This window comes from Dromaius novaehollandiae, chromosome 19 (assembly GCF_036370855.1).
Source record: "Dromaius novaehollandiae isolate bDroNov1 chromosome 19, bDroNov1.hap1, whole genome shotgun sequence".
Lineage (NCBI taxonomy): Eukaryota > Metazoa > Chordata > Aves > Casuariiformes > Dromaiidae > Dromaius > Dromaius novaehollandiae.
Window position 1 is genome coordinate 1675067 of NC_088116.1, and position 26048 is coordinate 1701114.

Below are 26048 nucleotides of genomic sequence, written 5' to 3' on the forward strand. Positions count from 1 at the left end.
TTCTGTTAGAGATGGAGGAAAATTTGGGCTAAAATTTGCAGAGATGATTATGTGCCTTGCTGATTTGGGGACCTAATTCTAAATTACAGATCAACACTTTCTGAAGCAATTAATGAGTCCAACTTACATGGCTGATGGAAGTCAGCATTCAAAAAAGCCTCAGTGCCAAGCCACTGAAAAGCAGGCCTTTTGCTTACTCTGGTTGCTTTTGATCATTGGTAAGATTCCCTGGCCTCTTAGATACAGAGTAAATTGGCCCAGCTGAGCTACAAGTTGCCACAGAGAGCTAGCAGTCCCCATGCTAGTTTGGTATGTCACTGGGTTTGCAGTGTAGATATGCCAATGGCTTCCTTATATCCCATAAAACTGTGGAGGTCAGACATATGAATGTGTTTCTGAGATTTAACAAGTGATCTAGCATTGATTGATCACAGTAACAGAGTCTGTATGTACTTTTAACGTGTTGTTAGGTAATATCCATTAACTTAAGCCTCTTTCCTTGAGCTTTAAGTTAGTACATATTGCCTCATGTTTGTTATGGGTTAAGAGCATGGTTGCATTACTATGGCCTGTCAAATAGCTCATTCATGCACCTCAACTTTGTTACTTGGGTTATAAGGTCTTTGTGTCAGAAAATACTTCTGCATTTGTGCAGTATGTTGTGTACATTATGTAAAACAAACAAAAAGTAGTGGCAAGCAAATAGGCAGACAGAAAGCAGTATATATCCTGGCTGTAATCTGGATTTTGTAGAGACTTGCAGCTCTTGTGTAAGAAATTAGCACTGCAGTTTTTTATCAATCTTTCTTTACTTTTGTATCAGTAGCAATATTCATACATTCCAGAAGTGCCACAAAATTTTATTGGAAGGAATTAAGCTATTGCTAGCTAGAAAATGCAATGATAGGTGGATATGGTACATTAGCATGTTACTGCATAGCTGAGAGCCAACAACAGTTCAAGCCTTGCCATAGGGTAACAAGTGGGGTAACCTTAAGTGCCTCCAGCTGTAGTAGCTGCCCAGGCTGGGCTGCACTTCCCCCTTGCTGGCCGTGCAGCCTGCCTGGGAGGGAAGCCCAGCTCAGGGCACCTGTGTCAGCCAGGTGTGCCTGATCAGCCACGGCCAGGCAGGGTGATGGGAACCAGCTGGCAGCGAGGAGGCTGGACCGTGGGGTGCAGTGTGGCTGCAAGGCTCGTGGATGGAGGAGCTCTGGGATGAGGATGGCAGTGCGCAGTCAGGTAGGAGAGAGGCTTTTTTTTCTTTTTTTTTTTTTTTTTTTATTGGTGTGTTGTATTATAGCTGTGTAGAGTGTCTCCTCTCTGAATGTGTGCTCTGAAATGCAGGGAGGTCTGGGTGGGCAGGAGGCTGGCCTGCCCCAGTAATGGTGCTGGGTAGCCAGGGTTAGGCCTGGAGGCACGGGCCTGAACCGCTGCCTTTCGCGGGCAGGAGCAGGCTGTCTTCTGGGAGGGTGGAAATGTGATGTGTTGTGTCAAGCTCTTCCAAGATCTCAGCTGAGCTGGCTGTTTGTGTTCTGATCTGTGTTGTGGGTTGCTGTCTGGTGCCTCCTCTAGGGACTTGGCCAATCTAGCCCCGTGGCTGGACTGAAGTGACATATATCTGCACCGTGAGGAGTGTTGAACAGTTGGGATTGTCCAGCAAAGCTGGTAAAAATGGTTCCTTTGGGTTTTAAGGTTAAAATGCAATTGAGTGTTATACGGTAGCCATCCGGAGCTATGAACGGTCTCTCTTTTTGCTTGAATTTGCCTCTGTTGAGATGTGAGTATTGGTTGTTTTGAAAAAGCTTTTGTTCTCCTTCAGAGAAAGCAGAGTCTAGACTATTCATTGTTGTAAAAGAAATATTGTAAAGGCTCTTAAAAATTGAACAACATGATCTAAACAGAACGTATGAATGAAGATGTACATTGTATTGTACAAATCATAGGCTAAAAAGTATTTTTAGGCTTTCAGTAGAAGACAGGTATTTGGTTTAAGTTTTCATAACAATGTGATTTGCCAAACTTTCTGGATAGCCACCAACATTAAGTAACGTCTTACTGTGATACATAATGACTTATTAAGCTGTGCACAGTATCTTGTCTCTAAACTTGAACCTGGGTCAGAGTAACATCTCCGTAAACCTCAAGCTTATCGATCTGCTGCAGATTAGGAATCCGATACTTGTAATCAAACTGGTGTTGTCCATTTGTGGCCAGCTTGAAGCACTGGGCATCACAGTAGATCCAAATCTTTAAAAAATAAAAGGGGGGGGGGGGAGAACAGTGGGAAATGCCACAGCAAATCTTTCAGATAGATTATAACAGACATCAAGAGATGGGCAGGAAACGCAAAGCTCCACGTTAGTCAAGTCTCCAAAGCTGCTCTTGTAAATGTACTGGTTGTTCTGCTAGGGGTGATGCACTAAAGAGGGCTGGTTTGTGTTGGCGGCTGTAGCTTTTGCATGTAGCTCTCGCTGTTTGGTTGTGCAGCAGCAGAGAAAAAGTCATTGAGCCTTTGCTTTCCTGCTCCGTAAGATGAGTGACTCAGTACGGCTCATCTTACCTAGTGGGTCTGAGATAAGGGTCGGCAGAGTGTGATCTGCAGCGGTTAGCGTGGCAACTGCCAGCTGTTACTAGAGCCGTTGTACCTCCTGGTTGCTTTGCTGACCTGCCTCCTGCGGGGTTTGACGTGAACAAAGAGCAGAACGTTGATGTTTGTGAAGTGTTGGGGAGTGTTGCCGCATCTCAGAAAACGCACTGGTTGTTTCCTGAAGCATGACGTGTTCTAGTCCTCGTCCTGATTAGCGTATCCGCAGATACCGTCTGCTGTCTCGGTTGTGAATTTGAAAAAAATGACTGGGGGCTCGCAACCGCTTAGCTCTTAGGCTTTGCAACCTGTCCCATCACCACTGCCTAGCTCTCTAAGGCTGACCTCCAGGCCCTTAGAAAGGTGGATGTCATCTTAAAGCCTCAAAATGGCTAGAATAGCTCTTCCCTAGTGGGTCTTGGTGACAGACTGTGCCAGGGACTTGCCTGCGTCAGCTGGTGCAAAATGTAAAACAATGTAAAATGGCTTTGCTTACTGTGAAGCTCTGCCCTTGGGAGAGCGGCATTTTGCCGGAGAGACTGCGCTCCTCCTTCCCCCACGAGCAGTTCAGCAGGGTGTTGCGGACGATGACTTTCTCCCCAAACCTTGGGTTCACGTGAAGTGCAATGTCTTCACCTGCCTTCAGGTTGATGTGAAATCTAAACCCAGAAAGACACAAAATCCACGTGTCAAAGCAAGTAAGACCAGTGCTTGCTGTAATACCTTGATGGGAATAACAGTAATAAGAGGATGTGAAAAGTGAAGGAAACTATACAGTTAATTTTGGTGAAAATGAGAGCTTGTTTCTGACGGATCGGCCGGAGGACCTAGGTTCCTGAGGGTGCTGCTGGGCGGTACTACCACGTACTGCATGTGTCTCTGCAGGCTGACTCGAACCACTCTGCAAATAAAACTGTCTAGTATAAAAATGCCCCTTGATCTGGGAAATGAACTTGCAAAGGGAATCTCTTTTCTACAGAGACAGATACTTCTTGTTTTCCTCTATCTGCTAGCAGCTTAGTGCAAGCTTAGCTACGCTTCTTCATGAGAAGAGGCATCTTGCTTCAGGTAGATAAGCGGTTGGTGCTTCAGACAACCAGATTACAATTACTTGGATGTGATTACAGCCAGGCAAATACCAGACTGCTCTGGTTAGCAGCTGACAGAATATAATGTTCATGCTTTAGGTCTGTGGTTTGTTTTTTTTTTTTTTTTATTTAAAAACTTGCCCTTCAAGTTTAATTGAGGATTAAATTCATTCTTTCATATTCTGTATAGAAAAACAACAAAGCTTAACTTATCTAAAGCCTTTCATTGTTCACACATGAAAGATGTAGATAAAATTGATGAGATGTATAATTGTACTCTTTAAAATTCCCTGGCCTTTTCCCTGCAGGATAGCACAATGCTGCCGTTGTTTTCAGTATAAAGCTGTTTGGCAGAGGTATAATATTCTGGGATTATTTAACACACTATAGTCACTTCCACTAAGGGCATCAAAGCAGCCTGGGTTTGCCCTGGCAGAGCTTCTTCCCCCCAGTCCGTAGGTGAAAATGTTGTAGCTGGATCTGCTGCATGGGAGACTCTAGGTGCTCTCAGCAGCTCCAGGCAGGAGCCTTGGCAGGTGCCCAGCTCCCTGGGGACAGAGCCGTGCTGAGGTTTGTGGTGCAGGACCAGTGCGCTGGGCTACCTCCTACACGGCTTGGAAGCGACAAAACTTCAAAAACGTGATGCGGGGTGCCGATATTGGAAGGGAGACTGTGGAGCTGCTGCCTCTTTGTGAAGTTAGTGGAACAGTTTCCCTTGAAATACGAGGAAGCTAGCGTGAGCTTATCCACAGGCTGAGCCGGTCCATGTGCCCTGGCCCAGCTGCAGGCGTTAGTGGGGCGGAGGAGCAAAGATGCAGGGAAGGTCCTTAAGTTCTAAGGAGCATCAGGACCAGGCATGGAGGGAATGCCGAAATTAACCTTCATCAGCTTCTGCTTTCATGGTGGTATGTTGAAGGCAAAGGAGGCTTTTGCCAGCCATTATTTCTTTTGCTAATCATTGGGGAGTCTAAATCTGATGACAGTGTAGATAAAAGGGTATCTCTGCTCCTTACCGCGTGGCATTGGGTGGAATTGTCCCTGATACGATGATGTTTTTTGTTGGATAAATTCCTCCAGAAACTGGAACAGAGTATGGTATAGTCTACAAAGAAAGAAAATGGGCTATAGATGTTAAGAGCATATTAACCATTTATTTTCCTAAACAAAAGTCTAACGGGTTTAGTACCTCAAGTCAATGAAATGTTTAATACTACAAATGAATTCAGGCCTTTTAAAGTATCTTGGACTGAGAGAAAAGCTTGTGGTAAGTTTTTGTTCTCGATTGTGAGGAGGAAAAACAAAAGGAATTGAGTGATGTTTTTTGCCTGTGCGTCACAAAAAAGGGCCGTGTGACACACAACATCCATATGCAGACTTAGATGTTAAGTATAAATGACAGCGCTGTGCAGAGAATGGAGCTTAAGACACTTAATGCAGCCGAGATCTTTGTCTAGAAGTGAGATGAGCAATGAGGAGAGCTGCCTTGAGACACTTGTTTCTCATTTCTTTATGCATTCGGGAAATGCCAGGTGAATCTCAGTTCATGCTATATTCTTGTATCTTAAAAACTACTGAACAAATTTAGAAACAACCTTGCTTCTAAAAGGAAAAGAAAAAACATGCCAGTTGGACTGCATTGAGATAAGCAAAACCTATGCTTGCCTTTGACTGTAGGGCAATCTGCTACCCAGGGAAATCCATTGGTGCTCTGAAAGCCGTGTGCTCTGACGTTCCTATTGAGCTCATCTTAATGCTTCAAAGAGGTTTCCCTTCAGAGTATTCCCTCCCAAAACAAATTGAGAAAGACTTACGTAATCATGTGGAGGCTGGAATGGTGCAGTTGGGATGGCAAGATTTATCTAGGAAGGTAATAAAAGTGATTTAGTGACTAAGCAGGCAGCTGGGAGAAGCAGGCATAGCTTCAATGGAAGTGCATCTAAAAATTCTGTAAGTCGTAGTTCATGTGCTTAAATCCAGTTTTAATAACCTGTCTGAATGTTACTGTTCTGCTCCTTGGTTTTTTTTTTGGGGGGTGAGGGGTCTGGGGAGCGTGTCATGACTTGTGCACTGAGAAAGGGAAGAACTTCCAGTAACGTAATTTTAAGATAATCTTTTTTGAAGTTCACTAAAACTAAACGTCCTTTAAAAATAAATGACAAACTCTGTTTTTAGACATCCTCACTGAACACTTTCTTCAGAGGTTAGAAATTGTGTAGCTTGAAAAACTTCCATCTTCCAGATAAGTTTTCTTGATTAGTGTTTAAAAGAGCACTTGTCTATTTACCTAGTTTTGCTGCCTTTTATTTTCACCTTGAGCAGAAGATGCTGACCATGTTCTCGTGCTAGGCCTGGAACTGTCACTTTACTTTACTTTTTTAGGGGAGTCCTGATGTCTGGGTCTTACTCTTGCATGATTAACTAAGTTGATACTGTGCTTCAGCTTTTTTTTTTTTTTTTTTTTTTTAAAGCAATCCTAAAATACTGAGCTAGACTAAACTTGCTTTCAACATGGTCTAATGCTTCAAGAAAACCAAATGGTGGGGTTTCTAAATCACTAAATAACATGGCCCATCTTGTTCAGTAGGGAAAACTTTCTTTGATAACTTCAGATAGATTCAACATCTCTTAAACTTACATCATACATTGGTCCAGGAGGGAGGCTTGCAAGGACCTGGAGGGGAAAAAATATCTGTAGTTAACAGAAGTAGCCACGAGGAGGCAAGAAAATCACAGGAAAGAAATTGTGCGTGAGACATCATAAACTATCAACTTGTGAAGAAAGAACATGGAGAAGAGAACCCAGATCCAGGCTTTCAATTTAATGCCCCTGTCATGCTTAGTTTGAGATTTGTCGTAAAAGCCAAGTAGTTACAGCAGAAAAACTGAACAGCCTCTTGCATCAACCTTTTATACAAGGTGAAGAAATGATTTGCTAGCTGTCCTCCAACTGAAGGACTCTCAAGTTTGACTTCTAAGAGGAAACAAAGTGAAACATTCTTGCAAAAAGACAAATGCTTACAACCCCATTTGTGGAAGGATGTCAATGATCCAAGTTAATATTATGCAAAGAAAGAATATCAGGCTGACTTGTTAATTCAGACCCTTTGAACTACTTAAAAGAAGCCTATAAGAAATAGAATAGTCCATAGACAAAAGCAGTATCATAAGTATCATTCTGATACTTACTTTTCTTACATGAATTAAATCTGAGATTTTTGTCACCCTTTGAGTACATTAGTTCAAAATCTGCTTTATTGCAATAGGATTTCTAGAAACAGGACCTTCTGTCACGATAGCGACTTACTCTTGCCCAGTTCAGAGGGGGGTGTTTAACATGCACTAGGTTGTACTGCGGTGTGAGTGCAGAGGTACTGTACTCCATATACCGTGCTCTCTGCTTCAAGAGCACCAGCTGGTAGACCAGGGATAACCCCCACGCGTCTCTTCAGATGAGCAATACGAGAAATAATCAAGAATCCTTCTAGCTCGCTGCTCAGTGTCTGGAAATGCAGCAAATAGCCACGTGGGCTTAGTTTCTGGTATTCCTTGGAAACAGCTTAGACTTAAAAATTTTAACTCTAAGTCTGGTTCTTCTTCCTTCTGAACTTTTTAGTCCAAAGGGATGGTGGGGCGGGTTCTTGGTGTGGGTTTTTTATTTTTCCTTTTTGCTTTTACTTCCTCTTCCTCCCACTGAACATTCAGAATAGTTCTTCTATTTCACCCACTCCAGTGGAATCTATTTTGGGAGGATGAAATGTGGCACCCAGGGGCCCCATCAGTGATTCCTGAAAGGAAGCCTTAATTCCCACTGAACTTGGAGGTTTTTGGAGTCAATTGACACTTGCTTTGGACTTGGTCAGGGCCAGCTCCTTCGAGTAAATACTGCTAGATGATGTCACTGAATGTGCTCTCAGTACCGAGCTTGCTAGTAGGGAAAAAGCACTGTATAACTTGCCGCCCCTCTGTTTGCTTGTCTAACACTGGTGCAGCTCCAGCCCTAGATCAGGCCAGAGAAGCAGAGAGGTGCCCGGACTCCCAGGGAACACTTGGTTTCCCTGAAGGTGCTGCCGTCTCGAGGCTTTTCTCTGCCTTGTTGGGGAAAAGTGAACATAAAGACTTAGTTCTTACAACCTCAAAACTGATGAGCTCCAAATCCACGTTCTCAGACACTGTAATTGTATCCACTCTGGAGAGGGGAATCCTGGACTCAAAGTCCAAAAAGTGCTCCCCGTTAACAGCCACCTGCACAACAAATAGCAGTCATTCACTCAGAATAAGACCTTTTTGGGTACAAATCTTCACAAATTCTAAACCATTTTGTTGATGTCCCGTTAGAAAGAGGAGTGAGCAGTGTGCGTGTGTGTGTATGTAGTAGAATGAGTAAGAAGCCATCATCCCCGGCTGAGTAAGCCACAATAAATGGACTCTACACTATTGAAACTTTCTATGAACATAAACCAAATTAACTCAACATTTGAGTTGTCCATGTAATGTGAACTGCATGTGTGTGTGCACCTCAATACACACAGATAATGCCACTGAAATTAAAGAAGATTCTTGTATGCTTAGTGTTAAATATGGGCACAAGTGACTAAAAGACCAGAGATAAAATACAGAAGTAAATAGCTGTTGATCTTGCTTGTATTACCGGAAGGCTTCCCATGAACTTAAGATTTTCATTTGTTTGTTTCTTAATAATCTTAATCTAATTCACTGGGATATAAACTTTAACTCATGAGTAAGATGTGATAAAAATAAAATTACCATATATACTTCATTTCTCATCAAAATCTCAATCTCAAAAGGTTGACCTTTAGCAAAAGGCATTTCATATTTTCTCTCTTCCTTTCCCCAGCTCTCTTTTACAAGGGAATTGCAAACAACATAGCCACCCTTGTTGAATCGTGGGTTGAAGTGCAAGGCAATATCTGCCCGAGGAGACTGGCAAGTTCCACACTGAAAGTTCACGCTGAACCTGTTAACAGAAGCAGGGGGATGGAGGGAGGGTGGTAAAAGATGAATCAATTCTAGCTGAAATCCAGAAATCTCAAACATTCTTGAGCACAGTCTCCTGATAGCTCCTGTCCCACACTGCAGGACTCTCCATGACAGCTTTCAGCTACTGAAGATCTAGAGCTGCCTAAGTATAAACCACTTCCTCATCAAAAGATATTGTGAATACATAATAAGGATTTTTTTTTTTTTTTTTTTTTTTTTTTGGTGAACAACCATCTCTGTCTCTTCTGGATGTTTGTGTTCCTAAAACTAACTGGCTTTGCAAGGTTATGATCTTGTCAGTCCCTAGTTCTGTGTGTTTATTATGATTAGTCTGAAGTACTTAGACTTGCAAATACAAGTTCAAGTGAAGAATGTGATGAATGTTACAAGACCTTCCACAGAAGTCCCATTTACTTAAAGCAGTACCATATTGAAGGATCCGATTGTAGCTGGAAGGCCAAGAGGTGGAGGTGAGAGCTGCTAAGCTGTGAAGGTATTTATAATGTGAACGGTTTGTTCTGCTTACACAGATCTGCTTCTTTAAAGCTCCTTAGTCTAGGGATGATCATTTAAATCAGCTGCATCTAGTCTCTTCAAGACTACACCGATGGCATGCACCATGCCTCTGTTTCAGGTACTAAAATACAGTTCAGCGTGTGTCCTTGACTGCCAGCTCTAGGTTGTCTTCCCAGGGATTTGTGTTTGCTCATGAGAAAAGAATTGGTAATATAAACAATGCCACAAGAAAATGTCAGGCCTTTTGCAAGCAAAGCGTGTTTTTCTGGCCAGAGGTTTCTGTTTCATCTTTAGTATGGTCTTTAGGAAATCATGCCAGCACCTGAAATGTTTTCTTGTTTTTAATTTTCTTGAAGAGACAGCTCAAACTATCCTCACCTTGCCTCTATCGCTCCAGCAGCACCTCAGAAAACTGACACAGGTGGACAGTTGAAGCTGTTAATCGCTACAGTTTTGCAAATAATTTGGGCTGTAAAATACCTCAGGGACTGAGCTGTCTAGAGACTAGATTGCTTCCTGAGGCTTACAAAGGTACCTAAGGGGGTTATGAATCAAGCTGGAGATGAGCTGAAGTTGCAGTGTGACCACTAATCCCGGCTGGGGTTTTGGAGTATCACAATAGCAGAGAAACAAAGATTTGTCGTTTCCGCTGCAGGGAATGGCACGTCCAAAACGCCTACCTGTCCCCCGTTTGGAGAACGCTTCCAGTCACCAAAACCAGCATGTTATCACGAAGGCCACCAGGGATAGCGCCAGTAAATGGGATACTCTAAAATAGGGGAAGAAATCTATTACTTAACTGAGCTTGCAAGGATGAGTGTCACTGCTGGTACCTGTGATGACAGAAGCATATCTGAGGTAGCTTTTGAGGGAGCTTCAGCGAGGACAGGCTGTTTGCAGGGACTGGCGGGTTGCGGTTATCGCTGGGCACAGCGCTGGCTCCTGCGGCTCCAGGCAGGACCGGGGGGCCTGTCCTCAGCTCCGACGGACTGCCTTCCTGGGCAGGGCTCTCCAGCAGCCCCACGCGAGGGCTGGCAGCGGGCTTTGGGTCATCGGATAACTCAGGTTGGAAGAGACCTTGGGAGCTTGGCTGGACCAGCCTCCTGCTCAAAGCGGGGCCAGCTGTGAGCTCAGGGCTTGGTCCAGCCCAGTCTTGACCCCCCGCGGGAGGAGGCTGCCCGACCTCTCTGCGCTGCTGGCCCCCCGCGACCGCGCTCATGGGGAAAGCAGCTCCTGCACCCCATCGGAGCCCCCTCCCCGCCGGGGCTGCTCCTGGCCCCCCCAGGCTCCCCCGGCCCCGCCGCACTCACGGGCTTCACGTATTGGGTCATGGTGGCACCTCCGGGGATAGGCGGCTCAGCGGGGTCGGGTGCAGCTGCAGACTGGGGGGGGCCTGAGCCCGCGGGAGCTGCCCTGGTTACTCACGCCTCCAAGACCAGCCCTTCCCCGCGTTCACTGGGCTTTTGAACGTGGGAGGGGAAAATCTCATGGGAAACTCGCTTCTGCTTCCCTGTTCAAGAAAAGGGAAGGGCAGGGAGGAAGGGGACGAAGAACGATAGTGAAAGTGATGACAGAGCAGGATAGGACTGTCGCTTCTGTCCATCCGCTTCTCCTTCATATGCTCGTCCTACATCCTCCAGTCTTCCAAATACGCTGCCTTTAACTCCCAACTCTAAGCTGCAGTGACCCTCTCTCACTACTTGGCGAAGGCATGTTTAACTGGAGTCAGGGCATCCTTCCTTCTTTCCTTCAAGGGCTGAACACCAGCTAGGTGAGAGATGGTGCAGGAAGGACCACCTTCTTCTTTGATTCTTGCTTGTGAACTTTCTAGGACCCAACACTACTTCTAAGTCTTGTGGGGGGTGGAGGGGCAGACTTCTAAGCTTTGCTCCAATATAAGCTACTATATGGTAAATAACATTTCAGAGAGTTGAGAATCCTTCAGGACAATGTTCTGTAGTGTGTGAAATATTAGTGGGTCACTATGGAAATCTGCACATATTTTAATTTGGCTATGAGTAAGGGCTGGGGGGGGGAGGTCAAACCACAATTCTGTAACGTTTGCTTTATCCAGAGCACAGATTTATTCACTGAAAAGATTCCTAGACATCCAGAAGTTCATTAGCATCGAGTGCACTTGTTTTTTTCTTTTTTGTGCCAGTTGCATAAACTAATACAGAAACCTTTGTTAATACTAACAATTTTTAATTTAATAGCAATTCTGGAAGACACTCAGTTGATAGAAAATATAAAAAAATTTTACTGTACAAAGTTTACATCACATTTGAAAAGAAAACGTGTCCATTTTCACCATATTACAGACTCCATTTACATTCACTACTGACGTGTGGCTATCGTAGCAGCATTGTACAGCCAGCTTCACATTTACAAGTCTAAAATGATACAGGCTTACCATGCTGTTCACTCCTCCACATCTCTGCAAGAAGAGATAGTACAAGTGATCATAAAACAGTGCAGTGTAATGACCCTTGCCTGGTTTGCAACGCCTCTAGGAATAAGAGAGCTCGGCTCTCCTCACTGAAGTACAGCTCCACTGGGTTCAGTCGATTTCCGCGTCTTACGTCAGCTGGCTTACACCAGGGAAGGGTCATGCCCAGAGACCGGAATCGGTCCCTACTTTAAAGTACTGCACCTAGGTGGCTGGTTCTGCTTTTAAAAGAACAGTTTTGCAGGAGTTAAACACAGGACCAAGATAAGGTTGAGTCAGAATCTTTAATCACATGATTAAAGGCAGGTTTTGAACCCTTCCTGCACCTGGACCGGAGCTCTAGGAGCGGGGCTGGGGCTCGGCTCGGCACAGCGCAGCGGGGGCACAGGGATCGGGGTCTCCCACCGCAGTTCAACGCGCTTTAAAGTGCTGCACGTGGGACATCAGGTCTTAAGCAAAAGGCCTTGCTGAAAGAGGCGGGGAAGCTCTGCCTAAAAGCAGAGGTGCCAATACAGCCAGTGCCTGGGAACAGTCTTTGCAGACAGTGCTTGAATCCCACCTGGGGAGGGGGGGGAAGGACAAACGGTGCCTGATTTCCACCCCCCCCCCCGGCCGCTTTCTTCTAGCTGGCTGGTCCTCTAGTGCTGGGTCACCATGTCCTAGCCAGTCGTCTGATAGAAAAAGATTAAGAATATATTGCTTTCTCAGCGTTACTCTTGTCACAGTGATGTTAATGCTGAGGAAAAGGCAAGGAAATGCTCTGGTTCCCACACTGGGAAGTTTGGGGTGTCCCAGCTTTAGGGAACGCGGGTGGCAGAAGCAAGCAGTGAGGAGCGCAGCAAGGCTGCTGCCACCCCCAAATGCCGAAAGGGCAAACGGGCCGCTCGGAGCGGGAGGCTGCAAAGCAACAATTTGCTTTCAGCAGCAGCAGCAGCACCCCCCCCCCCCCCCCCCAGCAAAATGCATAGTGAAGCCAATGGAGGTTTCTGCCTACCGAGCTCCTAACGTCACCACTGCCAGGAAGCACATTTCTCCCCACTTTAGGCTTGTATCGTGCTATCGCTATTTAAGCAGCACTTGCGAGGAAAACAAATTCTGCTTAAAACTGCTGATGCAACTTGAATCTTACTGTGAGAGAACAAACAGTAGTAAGAACCAATGGCGCAGGTTAAACACACAGGTATACTTGGAGGGGTCTTATTTGCTTAATAAAATAAGTGGTGGGAGAAGGAAGACACCGAAAGAGTACTGCAGTGCCACGCTGGGCTACCACCAAACCAATTTTTTGTTTTATATTTGAGATGCATTTAAAAATTCATTCTAGCACAATACTTGTAGAAGAAGTAACTGCTGACTCGTACGTAGAGTAGAAGTAAAGTTCTCTGCCCAACAGAACTCGGGAATTCTTTTGTCACCTAATTTTTCTCTGGAAGTTGGCCACTGCAAGCAGCCAAGCGGAGCGCTTGCTGCCCTGCTTGCCTTGGAGGAGAACTTCAGAGCTCTTTTTTCCTATGATCCTTGTTTCAAAGCCTTGCAAACTACACAGCCCTACTGCCCCTTTCACCGTGATGTGCTAGAGCTGTGAGTAGCACCTCTGGAGAAAGGAAATTCAGTGATTTCTAGGGAGTCCTGATGAACTATCCCAGCAAAATGAAACTGTAAGGACAGAAGGAACCTGCATGTGCCCTGTGCAATCAGGGTCCCTCTGCTGCTCCCGCTAGCTGGAGGTGGGGGAGGAATGGGAATGGGAGGCAGGTAGGAGCCTTCGTTGCGCTGCTTGCAATCCGCTGTTTCGTTTGCGAGCGGGATGATGCATCTGTCACCTTCCCCGGGGTAATCGCATGTAGCCCTTCTGACCGGCCTTATCAGACTGCGCTCAAACCTGGAGCTGGGAGGAGTTTCAAGGGAAGGCTGCTGTAGGAATGTAGGGACAGGGAGCTAATTACCTTCTGGCTTGGCCTGGCATGGGTAGGAAGCCTCCAAGCCACCGGTACTGCTGTGTTACTCCCGCACTTACGTGCTGAGGGTTTAAGGAAACACCCAAGCTCTTCAGGAATCCTGTTTGGCCTAGCCTGAGCTGTCAGCAGGGCACAGAGCAGCGTAAATGACCTCCCCAAGGAAGCAGGCTGCATTTCTTCATCCTGAGGTGCAAGAAGTCATTGGCATGATTTGTCAGACTTGGCTCCAGCAAAGCCAACAGGAGCAGAAGGTGCCTTCAGTTTACAGAGTAAAGCCGTAAGGCATCGCTGTGTGGGTACCGCTCCTTCTTGAGGCCAAAAGAGAATTTAAGGCAGTTCCTCATTTAAAAGCTACCCCCGCCCCCCTTCCTTAAAGGCCAGTCATCAGTCTTAATCCTGCTACTGGACTACAGGAGAACAAACAGCTTTTATTGTGATCTCTGCAGAAGAGGCCTTGACTCTCTTTTAACTGAAATCTAGCCTATGTGATAACAAACTCTACTATCAGCAGATTTGCACTAGTGTAACTCAAACTGAGGTAAGCCAGAGCTTAGACCAACCCTTCTGAAGCAAATCGCAGAGCTCAGTGATAGGCTTGGGCAGGTCACAGTGCGGCAGATCACTTCTACCTTCCTGAAAGAAAACTGCAGTTGTAACTCCATCCCCTTGCAGGAGCTGCACAGCCATTCTGAAACCAACCCGTTCCACTGGTCTTACGGAAAACAAATGCTTCGGAAGCAGAAGGTAGCTTCTATTTATACCATAGATACAAGAAGGAACTAGAAAGTTCTTCTTTTCAGTGCTGTTTGAATGGCTGCAGTTAAATTTGATTCACCTTTTATTATACTTAAAAATATATAGTTCACACAAGTATAATGTAAACATTCTTTAAGTAGCTGCTGGTGCTCAGGCAGAATTCAGACTTTGCAAACAGCACAGGACTGAACTGATGTTGACGTGGCTTTCAGGTGTGGCTGCACCAGTTTCATAGCTTGGAAGATTCTGTGCAGATTTCTGATGCTTTGTGTAAGTAGTAGGTAGACAACATTATCACAAGACAATTACACACCATGCTATATCTTTTGATTACTTGGTTCCAGGATTCCCAAGCCAAATCTTTCAAAACGCAGGACAACTTTGCTACTGTTAATGCTGAAAAGAGTGGGGAGGGAGAGGAGAAGGGAGGGGGAAGAATTATTTTTAATTCCTTTTACAAAGCTAGAGTCCTATAAAAGGAAATAAAATGGTTAGATTCTGATCTCATACAATTTCTGATCATCTGGCAAAGAGATTTAAGTAATCACACAGCAAACAATGAACTTATTCATGCTAACCTCATCACTGGAAACGTAGCACAAATCTGATTTGCTTCAAATTGGAGTAGTAAAGCCTGGAAAACCAGAGATTTTCATAAATGCCTACAGTGGGTCAGATGCCTGACAGCTATTTCCAAAGGGCATTGGGTTCCCTTGAGGTAGAAGGGAAGGAAAAAATGACTTACGGAATTTCTTTAAGGGAAAGGAGCATTTTGACAAGATGCATTAATTGTTTAAAAAAAAAATTGCTCCTCTTCAGACTGTAGCCTGTGCATAGAGATGTCATTTCCTTCATCTTAAAACAAAAAACAAAAAACAACAAAAAAAAACATAGCTAGAAATATTTTCACTTGCAAACTGCCTTTCTACATACATGCACTCAGGTGACAGCAAGGCAGACAGCCCGGGTGCGAGCTCTTGCAGGAGACTCCTTTCGTTGCATGCAGGCACCTGACTTCCTGAGGGACTGAGTATGGGTGTTTTTGTCCTCGCTAAAGACAGTTTAAAAAAACAAAACAAAACAAACTCTGATTCTTGTTGCACACCCTCCTTTGTCCCCATCCTTTCGTTCCTGAAAGGAGGTTTTTTTCAAAATCATGAATCAATAAAAAATGGAAAAAGACCTTTCATAAAAAGGCACGTTTGCTGTGCTAGCTAAAATTCTGCAAAGCCCCTGTGTTAAGTCAGGCATTTTGTTGAACAGAAGATGAAAACAAAAGCAAATCATAAAATACGAATAGTTGGATTTGTGAGGAAGGGAGAAAGAGGAACAGAAAGGAGCTCTTGCTTTATTTTTATAGCCGACCCCGTGGGGCAGGACTACTGTCCTGCCTGTCCTAGCTCTGACGGGAGCAGCACTGGCAGCCCGGCCCCAAGCAGGCTAAGGGACTGCAGACTGCCCCAAGCAGAGCAACGACCATCCTTCTCTTCATGCACCAGTCACCTGATGCTTCATCCAGCCCTTGACAAAATTGCCACTGGCTTCAGTGTAATGCTGGCTCTGGTCCCAAGGGAGATCTGGCATAACATGGCCCTTGACTCTTGTTGGTTTGCAGTTCAAGCTGTGCGCTCGGTTATCAGCTGTGCCCAGGGAAACGCACCGCTTACCTTCAGTCACGCGCCACAGTCTAGCACTAAGGTGACAGGCGTAACCTCGGACAACAACTAGGAACTGCACCCTCCGCTACGTGAGATTGCAGGACATACACAGTCGTAGCAGTTTCAACCAAACCCCCAAGCTGCAGGGCAGGACACGCGCAGCGCTGTTGCTGACGCCCTGCCAGGCAGAGAGCAGGTCGCTAGAACATTTCCAGGAAGAAGTTACAGCCTGCTGAAACGCTTCAGAAGTGAGAGATGGCCACGTTGTTAGACAGTAACTTCTTGCAGACAGTTGTTGTTATTCAAGCTAACAGCCCACACCAAGCAGAAAAAGGCAGAAAAGGAGAATTCGGATAAAGTGTTGATTATGTCCATGGGTTAATTTGGTTTGGTTTTGGTGGTTTTTTTTGTTTTAAATGGAAGGTGATTGTCCAAGTTGCCGATTAGGATACAACACTTGGAAGCATGCAAGGTGGAGCCCATTATTGCACCAGTAGCTACAACCTACAAAGAAATATGGGAGGGAAGGGAAAAAGACACCGTGAGAGTTAGTTTTCAGTTATTTAAAGCAAGCCTTTGAGAACTACATATTATAAAGCTCACGCCAAAATAAAGCATGGGGTTAGTGCAATGTTTGTCGAAGGATTTGTCAGAGGGGATATGAGTGTATGTCTCCAGTTTTAATCTGACTCGGTCTCTGGCTAACGTGGCTACAGAGAACCTCCCCAGCGTGACTTGACTAAAGCACGGTTTGCAGGGGATGAACAATAACCGAGCTGCCTGCCCTTTCATTTCAACGGGTGCTAATTCAGCTGTCAATGTTGATAATGAATACTGACACTTAAAATATTTCTCTGCTCAAAGCATGCAGGAGGGGGGGAAAGTATTAATGTGTGCAGATTTACATGAAGCACTGGTGGGGGGAAGGCTGTCTGTCTACCTAGGGAAAATAATCAGGGAAGCTGCTATGTTAGACACAATTCCACAGTTCCACAAGCTGTTCAAGACTAATTCCATATGGAAACACTAATCCAAAATAATCACTTAGCAAATTACTCTGGAACTGAGCATTCTCATGAACTGATGGCCCAAATGGGAAGCGTTACTTCAAGTTAATTTCCAACACGATGGTAGAGGACAGTGCAAGAGTGTGACCGTCTGCAGGGGAAAGGGTAGGCAGTCCGGGCTCTGTCTGCTCTCTAGCGTCTGGTTACGTAGGTGAAAAGATGCCAAAACAGTTGTCAGAGTTAATGATCCAACACAAGTGGCTCTTACTGTATAGAGAAATGAGGGTATGCAAGTGCTGACACGCAGAACGCTGGTGTTGGAGTACAGTGTGTTTCTGTAGCAAGGGAAAAATACTTCCGAAAGGACTCTACCGTATTACACAAATCTCCTAGCAAAAGAACTGTTGTGATGTTTCGATGACAACTTAAATACAGTCATCCTTCTCTGAGAGAGTGGAGGATTAGGTTTAAAAAAAAAAAGTCACAAGTGAGGCTGAATGACTTAAGGGACTGGATAATGGAGCTGAAAAGCACAAACTCAAGGCAGCTGGTACAGATAGGCCAGCGCAAGTGGTGTCTAAAAATATGGCTTAAGTGCATGGGTTATGTGGAACAAGTGTGCCTAGGGAAGAGCCAGGGCACGTTTTTTGCTTCTTCAAATCCACGTCGACTGGCAGACCCTGCCACCTTTTCGAAGGCAGGCTGCGTACCCCGGGGATGCAGGACCAGGCAGGGCCCCCCCGTTCCCTGCAGCCACCTCCGGCCATGCAGCGCAGCCCAGTCTAACCTCCCGCTACAGAGCCGCGTTTCACTGCTCAGACTCATTCCTAAACCTGTTGCTTGCACCTCTGCTTGCCAGCAGCTGCCATTAGGTGCTTTTGCCTGTTCCTAAGCTAGAGGATGAAGGCAGGACTCAATTACTCTTCAAAGATGAAAATGAAAAAAACTTGCTGATCATCACACTTTGCAGCCTACTGGTTGATGTCAGAAGGTCACTGTAACATTCATGTTTTATTCTTACATTTAATCTTGTTTAGCCTCATTAGCATGCTGGACCAGATTTGGTGACTGCTGTGGGTACCGATGTCCTTCTAACTGCTCCGAGTGTAGCATCACTTGCTCTCTAACCCCACTACCTGCATGAAAGACTTATGTTCAAAATGCTCTAGGCCAGAAGAGGAAAAAAATGAAATGTTTCTCTTAAATTACAGCTGAAAAACAGATAAGGAGAAATTGCATATGGCTACACTTCTAGCTCAGGCTTTGCTGGTTTTATTTATTTATTTATTTAAATCCTGACAACTGAAATCACAAGGACTGATGCTGTAGCTATGATAGTTCTGCTGAGGTAATAAGTATTCAGGGTGCAGAGAGACACCTTGCCTCTCAGCTGTGTGCTACAACATAGAAGCAGTAATTAATGAGACAAGTAACTACTGTCAAATGTAAGAATACTTTACATCTACCTTTACCTCTCTATCTTTTTATACATCTTTTTAAAAGGAGTTTTGTGATTTGCATATACATCTGTCCAGTGCAAGGAAAAAATCATAGTTCTACTTAGGAGTGACTGGATAGTAAGTCTAGAAGGAGAATCTTTTGCTAATAGTAGTGCCCTTTTGTATAAGGATGATACCATGGTCTTAGAAGCATTTCCCATTTTAAAATTATTAGACATCATAATGTATTAAGGCTTTAGTAGTAGTGTTAGGGAAATTGCACAAGAGACAGGTGAAATTTTCAACTAAAGCTCCAAACAAACCACATCCGCTAAAGCACAAAATGCCATGACAGTTGCCATACAAGTAAACAAAAGTGTTTGGGTAGTTATGGTAAGATATTGCAGGAAGATCGTGAAATGTTATGGGAATGAAAGTGGCAGATTAAACATCAAAAAGGAGAGAAAAGAGAAAATAAGCATTGGAAGTTTGGTTGATGAAAAACACTGAGGAAACTACTTAGTGAATATGCACTGGCTGCAAACACGTCTGGTTTCCCACAGATCTTGTTTTTTAAGGAAAAAAACACTGAGGTCACCAAAATATAACATTGTGCCTTAAGGAAATGTTAAGGTGTTCCTGAAACTGGACTAGCTTTCCTATGCTGGGAATTGAAGGCCCAAACCCACCAACAGATATGAATAGGAAGCTCCTTGCGGGAGCACAGGATGTCAGCAGTGGAGATTAGACAACTGACATAAAGCTGGTCTTGAGTGGGGTGTGGTTTTAGTCTCCTGGCTCTGGGATTGTATCCGTTTTGCTTCTACTTTAGTCAACAGACAGATTCCTGCTGATGTGAGTAGAAGGAGAAGTGGGAATCATCTCTGACTGAGAGACCGACAGGCTATCCATGAGATAGAGGCTGAAAGTTTTAGGCCCTGTGACTTCACGTTAATGCAATCTCAACTAGAATGCATTTTATATCCTGGTCCGATCTATCGTCACAGATGTCACAAGGTACATCAGCTAGGTATTTTTAAGGGATTTCTTCCAGTTTTGACAGTTTACAAATGCTTGACCTTATGAAGGCTTTATTCCTCAACTGCAACCAAGAACCTGACTTTGAAAGTACAGTGAGCTGACATGGATTTATGCTGACGTTTCAGTATTTATCTTTATTTGGTCTAAATCTTGATGTGACTCCAACTTACATTCAGTTCAAACACTGCAGCTTGCTACTAGCTGTCAATTTACTGGGTGTATCAAGCAATTTAGAGATTCTGAAGATAATTAGCACTTATTTTGGTTTTCTCCAAAGCCAATTATTCTGCATCAGCAATAATGCTGCATTTATTTATCTGGCTGTGCGAACTGGGCATTCTTCTATCTTCCATAAAAAGGAGGAGGGTTTTCTTTTGCCTACATGCTCCTTGAAGAAGGTTGCAAACTTAAGATTCTTCTGTAATTTGGTAGTTCAGGTTCAAAGGCAAACAGTGGCATGCTCTCTGGCCCTTTCCTTTCTCAGTCTCCAGTAGCCAAACAGGGGAAATTCTAACTACTTTGGGGTCAGTGCAGGCCATCTCCAGTACTGCTGGTAGATACTCCCTTGGAAACCAAACATGTAGCTGATCAAATAACTTATTGAAACTTATTGAAAGAGGATGGAATATGTTGAAGCAGAAATTTAACTGTGTGAAGTGTGTGCATGTTTCATTGCATAATATCCTAGTAACTAGAGGTTTGACAACCCCCAGGAAGACAAAATAAAAGACAGAAATGATCATTTAGCAAATTCTGAGCAGCAGAAACATTCTACGTTGTAGCGGATACTCACTCTGCAGATTTCCAGAAGTGCCCTGGGTGGGAGAGCCGACGATTCAATTTTGGCAGCTTTTCAAGCATATCCATAAGGACAGTGAAGCTAGGTCTCTCACTGAGATCAAACGACCAGCATGCTGAGAGAATTTCCTGCAAAGGATGTTTATGACTCATTTATCTCCAGTCAATTCACAGGTTAACTAGTCAGAGCAAGCAACTGCTCGAGCACTCTGATTTGTGGGAGCCCAGCTAGGAATACTTTTTTAACAAAAGTCTTAGACATTCTTATTGATGAATATTGACGAATATCCTGGATACTTGTGGATGTCCACTTCTGTATGACAGTTGTGGGCAGAGGCTTCGTACCTAATCTGGTATCTAGTTCTAATGTGCTCTCTCTCCTGCCCTTTTGCTTGAGAACTGTAGTAAGATAAACCTCTTTAAGCAGCTCCCTTTTCCCCAGCATCCCTGGTAAATAGCTATCTGTGAGGATTCCTGCGACTGAGGTACTTACATTGACTTCTTTCCCCAAACTAACTGTTGAAAGGACTTGTTTCACTCCTTCACCACTCCCGATTTGCCAGATAAGTGCCTCTGCAGGCTGGTTTTTGAAAGGCCATTCTCTTGCTTGGAGCTCATACCACACAGTCCTGAAACATCAACAGACATATCGAGGCTTAGCCTGCTCCTAAGAGGAAGATAGGAAACCCTGACACAGTTGCAATTGCTTCACACAAGCTCTGAAGGTGCACAGGGCTGTGCAGCAAATCTCTTCCACCCTGCCCACCCTCCTGCCAGACTGTCATGCCCCTGTCTTCTGCAGTAGGTAGGAAAAGGCATCCTAGCTAGAGTCCTGAGTCTGTGAGAAGACCACCAGTGACCTGCAAAGCTCAGGTCTGTAACAGATCTAATTTAGCAAGCTACCATGGTACTCATGGCCGTTTCTTACCCAAAAGCATAGACATCTGCAGCTTTGGAGAAAGGCAGCTTGTCTTCATCTTTCCCAGGGGCCATCTCACGAACGATTTCAGGGGCCAGGTAGCATAACCAGTCATGAGGCAGCTTCAGTTCATTCTCTCTCCTGAGTTCAAGAAAAAGAAGTGGTACTGGTAAACTGCTTCAAGTTCAAAACAGTGCAGGGCCCATATCTGTGCCTCACCTAATACCTTGACTTTATTTACTCAAATGTTTTGGCTGATGTTTCTTTCCAAGTTTCTTACTATATTAAACAACATGTGCATCTTCGCCTGACTCTCCGGCTCATTCTTGGGCTTAAAGTCATCTTTGTTCTGTGTTCTGAGCCCTAGTGCATCCATAACTTTCTAGCCCTGTGCTACTGGAAGTGTAAGAAGGACTGTTTTAAAGAAAAGTGCATATTCCAAAATGTGTATATATACTAAACCAATTGACATTCCTTACTTGCAGAGCGCAATGCATCAAAATAAGGTCCCCTGTTTGTTCACTACTTATTCTAGGAGCGGACCAGGCATTGAAGTCTCCACTTACCTTCCCTCCTGAACCACACCCGAAATTCCAAATAATCCAAAGTCAGTGATCACAACTTTCCCATTATCATAGAAAACATTCTTGGATTTCAGATCCTTATGTACAATCCCCTTTGCATGAAGATAGCCCATGCCCTGGAAGAAAGTTTATATTTAGAGATGTAAATTTTTATACCCCCTGCCCCTCTCTCTGGGTGTGCCTTGCTTTCAGATTGCTTTCACAAGTTTACTCTCACTATTTGTGCATAAGAGATTACTTGCAAGTGGGGATGCAGCAGCTGTCTGATTTATGCAGGGTGCAAGGGAAGTCTGTAACGAAGCAGGTCTTAGTTCAGTGCTTAACCTCTGACTTGTTTTTCATCCTCTGCATAGCAGGGCTGCTGCAAGGCTGAGGGGGGACCCTTAATGGAAGCATTAAGTGGCTGTAGAGCTCCCAGTTCCTAGGAAGTCTGTATGTACAAGAACAACGAACAACTGACACAAGCTTGTTCAGTAGTGGGCTAAATTCACATGGTGTTTCTGCCAGAAGAGGAAACAGCAGCTTTGAAGATGCTATTTTAGTTGAGCAATATTCAAAGCGAGCACAGAAAGCACTGTGCAAACAGTGGAGAAAATGGCCTCTTATTCAGAATGTGTTAACGTAGTGGCAGCTAGCTATAAACAGCAGAAACTGGAAAGGTAACCTGTCCTGCATGCATTTCTTCATGGTTCCCTTTATCTAAATTCTCCATCCCCAGCTCCTTATTGACAAGCGAGAGGCCTATTTCTGATCCCTACAGCCCCTTACTTATCGCCCACTAAATTAACACTTTTCTTTCAGCCAAGTTTGAATTTCTTCTGCTGCAACACCCTGTTGGGCTGCTGAGCCTTACAGACCTCCTCCCCCCCAGCTCTACAGCTGAGGCAACACCCAGATAGTAGATCCCTCCTCTGTTAGCATGACATACTCTTACCTTAATGATCTCCTGTGCTATCTGCCTAGTTTTGTTAATATCCAGGGATATCTTGGGGTCTCTCACAAATGAGTGGAGGGTCCTTCCTTTGCAGAAGCTATAGGAAAGAGAAACAAGAATCTTGAAAAACATCTTTAAAACACTGGAGGGAAATAAAAAATTTAACACCGAATGTTCAGTTGGTTTTCTTGTCGTGCTGAGGGAATCCCATCCCTCTTCCCACTGCTAAGAAATGCTCTTCTGAAGAACTTTAAGAACCCAACTGATTTACAGCTCTGTGTGTGTGTGTATACATGTACAGGACACTTGTCAGAAAAAAGCATTCAAGGATATGTAACGTGCTAAAGTATTTCTTCAGAGCCCTCATGCCATTCTGACTACTGAAGTCCAGTTTTCAAAATCTGAGCACCAGACCCTGCCTCTGGTGCTACCAGTGACTTGAGCAGGAAACCGATTTTGGAATCGTCACCTAGATATGACTAAGTACCTCTGTGCCAGATCATGAGATAGTTGCCTTCAGCCTTAGTTCAGTTCAGCCTGCACATGAACATTGCAAAGCTGTTACCTGGAGGCCAAATGACGCTAATACTGAAGATGAAAAATGGTTAAACTTTTGCCTAATCAGCAAGTGTCCCCCAAGAGGAACAGAAAGGCAATGCAGGCAGATATTCGCAGAGCCCTTGGAGCTGATGCTAGCGGTGTTCTGCTTTCGAGCGTCTACTTCCTTGGGAGAGGAATGGCTTTCTGAACGCAACAGGATGCAAGAGATTAATGGCTTTACCCTGGCTTAAATTTTGTACACTGGTTTTAAAACCTGCAAGGCAATCCACAATTGGTGTGGGGACTTCATCCGCAGTGCTGCTTCGTGCTGGTGCAGGGCAGGCTGATTCACAGTGTGTTTACAGCTTTTTTTTGTTGTTGTTGTTGTCTTCCTCTCTTCTCTAAAAATAATTTATTGGTTTGTTTTGTGTTAGTTATTCTAGAGGCTCCCTCAGTCTTGCCTGTTTCTGCCTGCCCCTCTCAAAATACCATCATACATAGAGTTGTTTTAGCATTTGACATAACTGAAGGGCAAGAAACCCTGATGGGAAACCTCCTAGAACAAACTGGCTACAGATGGAAAAGAAACTCTGTTAGCAGCAAAACCACTGTGTATATGCTGGAGAGGCAATGACCTCAAACAGGGGAAGGCTTCATGGTGATAATTTGCATTATCGGCCTCATGCATATTGTTTTATTGCTACTTGGCTGAACTGAATGACAGAAAGACAGCTTCCTCCAGACTTTTTCTCCAGTTAGGATTGCTTTCTTTTTCTTTTTTTTTCTTTTCTTTTATTTTTTAAGAATTCATAAATAGAAGGAAATTGCTAAAAAAAAAAATATTAGGTACTCCCTAAAAGGAGGAAAGAGATCTTACAGAATGAAAGTGCAAAAACAACATGGTTACAACAGGGTTATCCCTTATGATGGCTGTGTCTATTCCACTTCTAGTATCTGACCCTCTGACCAACTTCCAAGTGTGTGTGTGCGTTTTTTAGGTTTTTCTTGTTTTGTCAGTTCATGGCATATGGCTTTTCCGCTAAGCATGAAACAGTTCCCTGCAGTTCACGGTCCAAGGCCCAGAAAGCCTAAATTAAACGAGGCAACAGCCTTGCAAGTACAAAGAGCATCTGCTCTGCCATGGTTACAGCCAGATGCATAAGGCTCTCTTAGGAGAGCCAGCATCCCTTTGGGGAAGGACTGTCAGGCTTCCTCTGGGTGGAGTTCTCAGAAATGCTCTCTGTAAATTGTTTCTGTAAGGGCCAGGGTAGTTCTGTTATCCACTGTCTCAACACCTCAGTCTGACGCAGGAAGTACGGAAAGGGGCAGACGCTCAAGAACAGTACTAGCACCACATAGCTTTTCAATTCTCTAATTCAGGCAGGGATCCAAACTGAGGCATGGAGCCTGTACAGACCCTTGAACCTATGCTTTCTCCACTCTTTTTGGTGGGGGAAACACACTTTGGTAGGGGTTCATTGATAAGTCTGTCCTTTCTGTACTCTGCAGTAGCAGCGACTGGCTTCTGTTTCAACCCGGACTGCATTCATGTCTGCCATCTCCCGACTGCAGTGAGAGGTTTATGTACAGTACTAGTGAGATAAGAAATTATGTCCTTACCTGGTAATGATTGCTAAATGAGGAGGGTTCATGCATGCTCCCATGAAAAGTACCACGTTCTCATGCCGGGTCTGCCTGTAGTTCATCACTTCCTTTTTAAAGAGCTTGAGATGATCCTGATTGTTCCCATCTATCTCCAACAGCCTGATCGCCACTTCTCCATGCCATTTTCCCTTGTAAACCTTCCCCCATCGTCCTTGGCCAATAGGATCCCCCAGCTCAATCTGTTCAAAGGGAATGTCCCACTCTTGCAGGTAGACGCTGGTCTGGCTAGGTTTGCGATAGATCATCCCTTGCAAGTGGGGCCGTCTGTTTGGCAAGTCTTCCACCTCATCGTCGTCATCTTCAGGTTCTGATTTATTTGTCTCTGGTTCTTCCACCTGTTTATGAATAACAGGAGGGAAAAATATGTCAGAGTCCTATCTGAGGGGCAGGATGAGCCTACAAGCCAACAGCAAAGGCTGTTTTGAGAGAAGGACTTTAATGGGTTGGATGGTCCAGGAATACGCCTTATAAGGTAAGGTTATCTCAGAAGGCTACAGGATGTACATCGTGCAAGTCACTCCATGCAGCTGAAGACAAGAAAGGCTTTATCCCACATAGAGCTAAACTCGTAGAATGAGCACTGACATATAGGGGCTCAGCATCCCTCAAGATTTGGCCTTAAACATGTGTGTGTGTGGGAATGCTATAGATCACTTTAACACGAAGAGTCAAAAGCCTCTTCATTCTTCAAGCAAATTTCTTTTGAGATTATTAAAATTCTTCCTTTGGGCTTGATTCAGAATCCAGTAATTTCTGCTCAAATCATGGAATCCACCTTTCTTGGTTCACCCATCCTAGGAGGAACCCATTTCAGTGTTTGATTCCAGCAGTGCCTAAGCACATGTTCAACTTGCAACATGAACAGTCTGGTGGAAAGCTACAAAAAGCTTTTCTTATGCAAAGCATAAGCACATACTTGCAGGCGTTGCTTTGTAGGACCGACCGTGAGCCAGTCTGACACTGATAGCACCTACACATGCATTACTTGCAGATTTGAAGTCTGCAAAACACTTAGACCTCACAACTGCAGTAACAGGCCTACACCTCTTGTAATGTTAGAAATGGCTGTGCCAAACTGAGTGAGCTAGAAGTTTAAAAAATATCATCCTGGCCC

At 44.5% G+C, this 26048-nt stretch overlaps 2 protein-coding genes across 2 annotated transcripts in view; both read right to left on the bottom strand.

The window, feature by feature from the left end:
* Window positions 1-821: 821 nt before the first annotated feature.
* Window positions 822-10635, bottom strand: LOC112987060 (galectin-9C). The gene is made up of 9 exons (XM_026106751.2): window positions 10497-10635; window positions 9867-9955; window positions 8437-8647; window positions 7804-7914; window positions 6308-6343; window positions 5484-5531; window positions 4686-4774; window positions 3081-3243; window positions 822-2247 (listed from the first exon to the last, which is right to left on the bottom strand). The coding sequence occupies exons 1-9, from the start codon at window positions 10515-10517 to the stop codon at window positions 2101-2103; spliced, it is 915 nt and encodes a 304-aa protein (XP_025962536.2). The 5' UTR covers window positions 10518-10635; the 3' UTR covers window positions 822-2100.
* A 611-nt stretch (window positions 10636-11246) lies between these two features.
* KSR1 (kinase suppressor of ras 1) overlaps window positions 11247-26048 on the bottom strand; it is a 78395-nt gene continuing 63593 nt past the window's right edge. Inside the window, exons 14-20 of the mRNA XM_064523067.1 lie at window positions 24890-25269; window positions 22730-22826; window positions 21778-21911; window positions 21221-21352; window positions 20786-20921; window positions 20288-20421; window positions 11247-14745 (exon numbers count right to left, since the gene is read on the bottom strand). Of these exons, the coding sequence (XP_064379137.1) occupies window positions 14667-14745; window positions 20288-20421; window positions 20786-20921; window positions 21221-21352; window positions 21778-21911; window positions 22730-22826; window positions 24890-25269 (1092 nt within the window). The 3' untranslated portion in view covers window positions 11247-14666. The remainder of the gene's footprint in view (window positions 14746-20287; window positions 20422-20785; window positions 20922-21220; window positions 21353-21777; window positions 21912-22729; window positions 22827-24889; window positions 25270-26048) is intronic.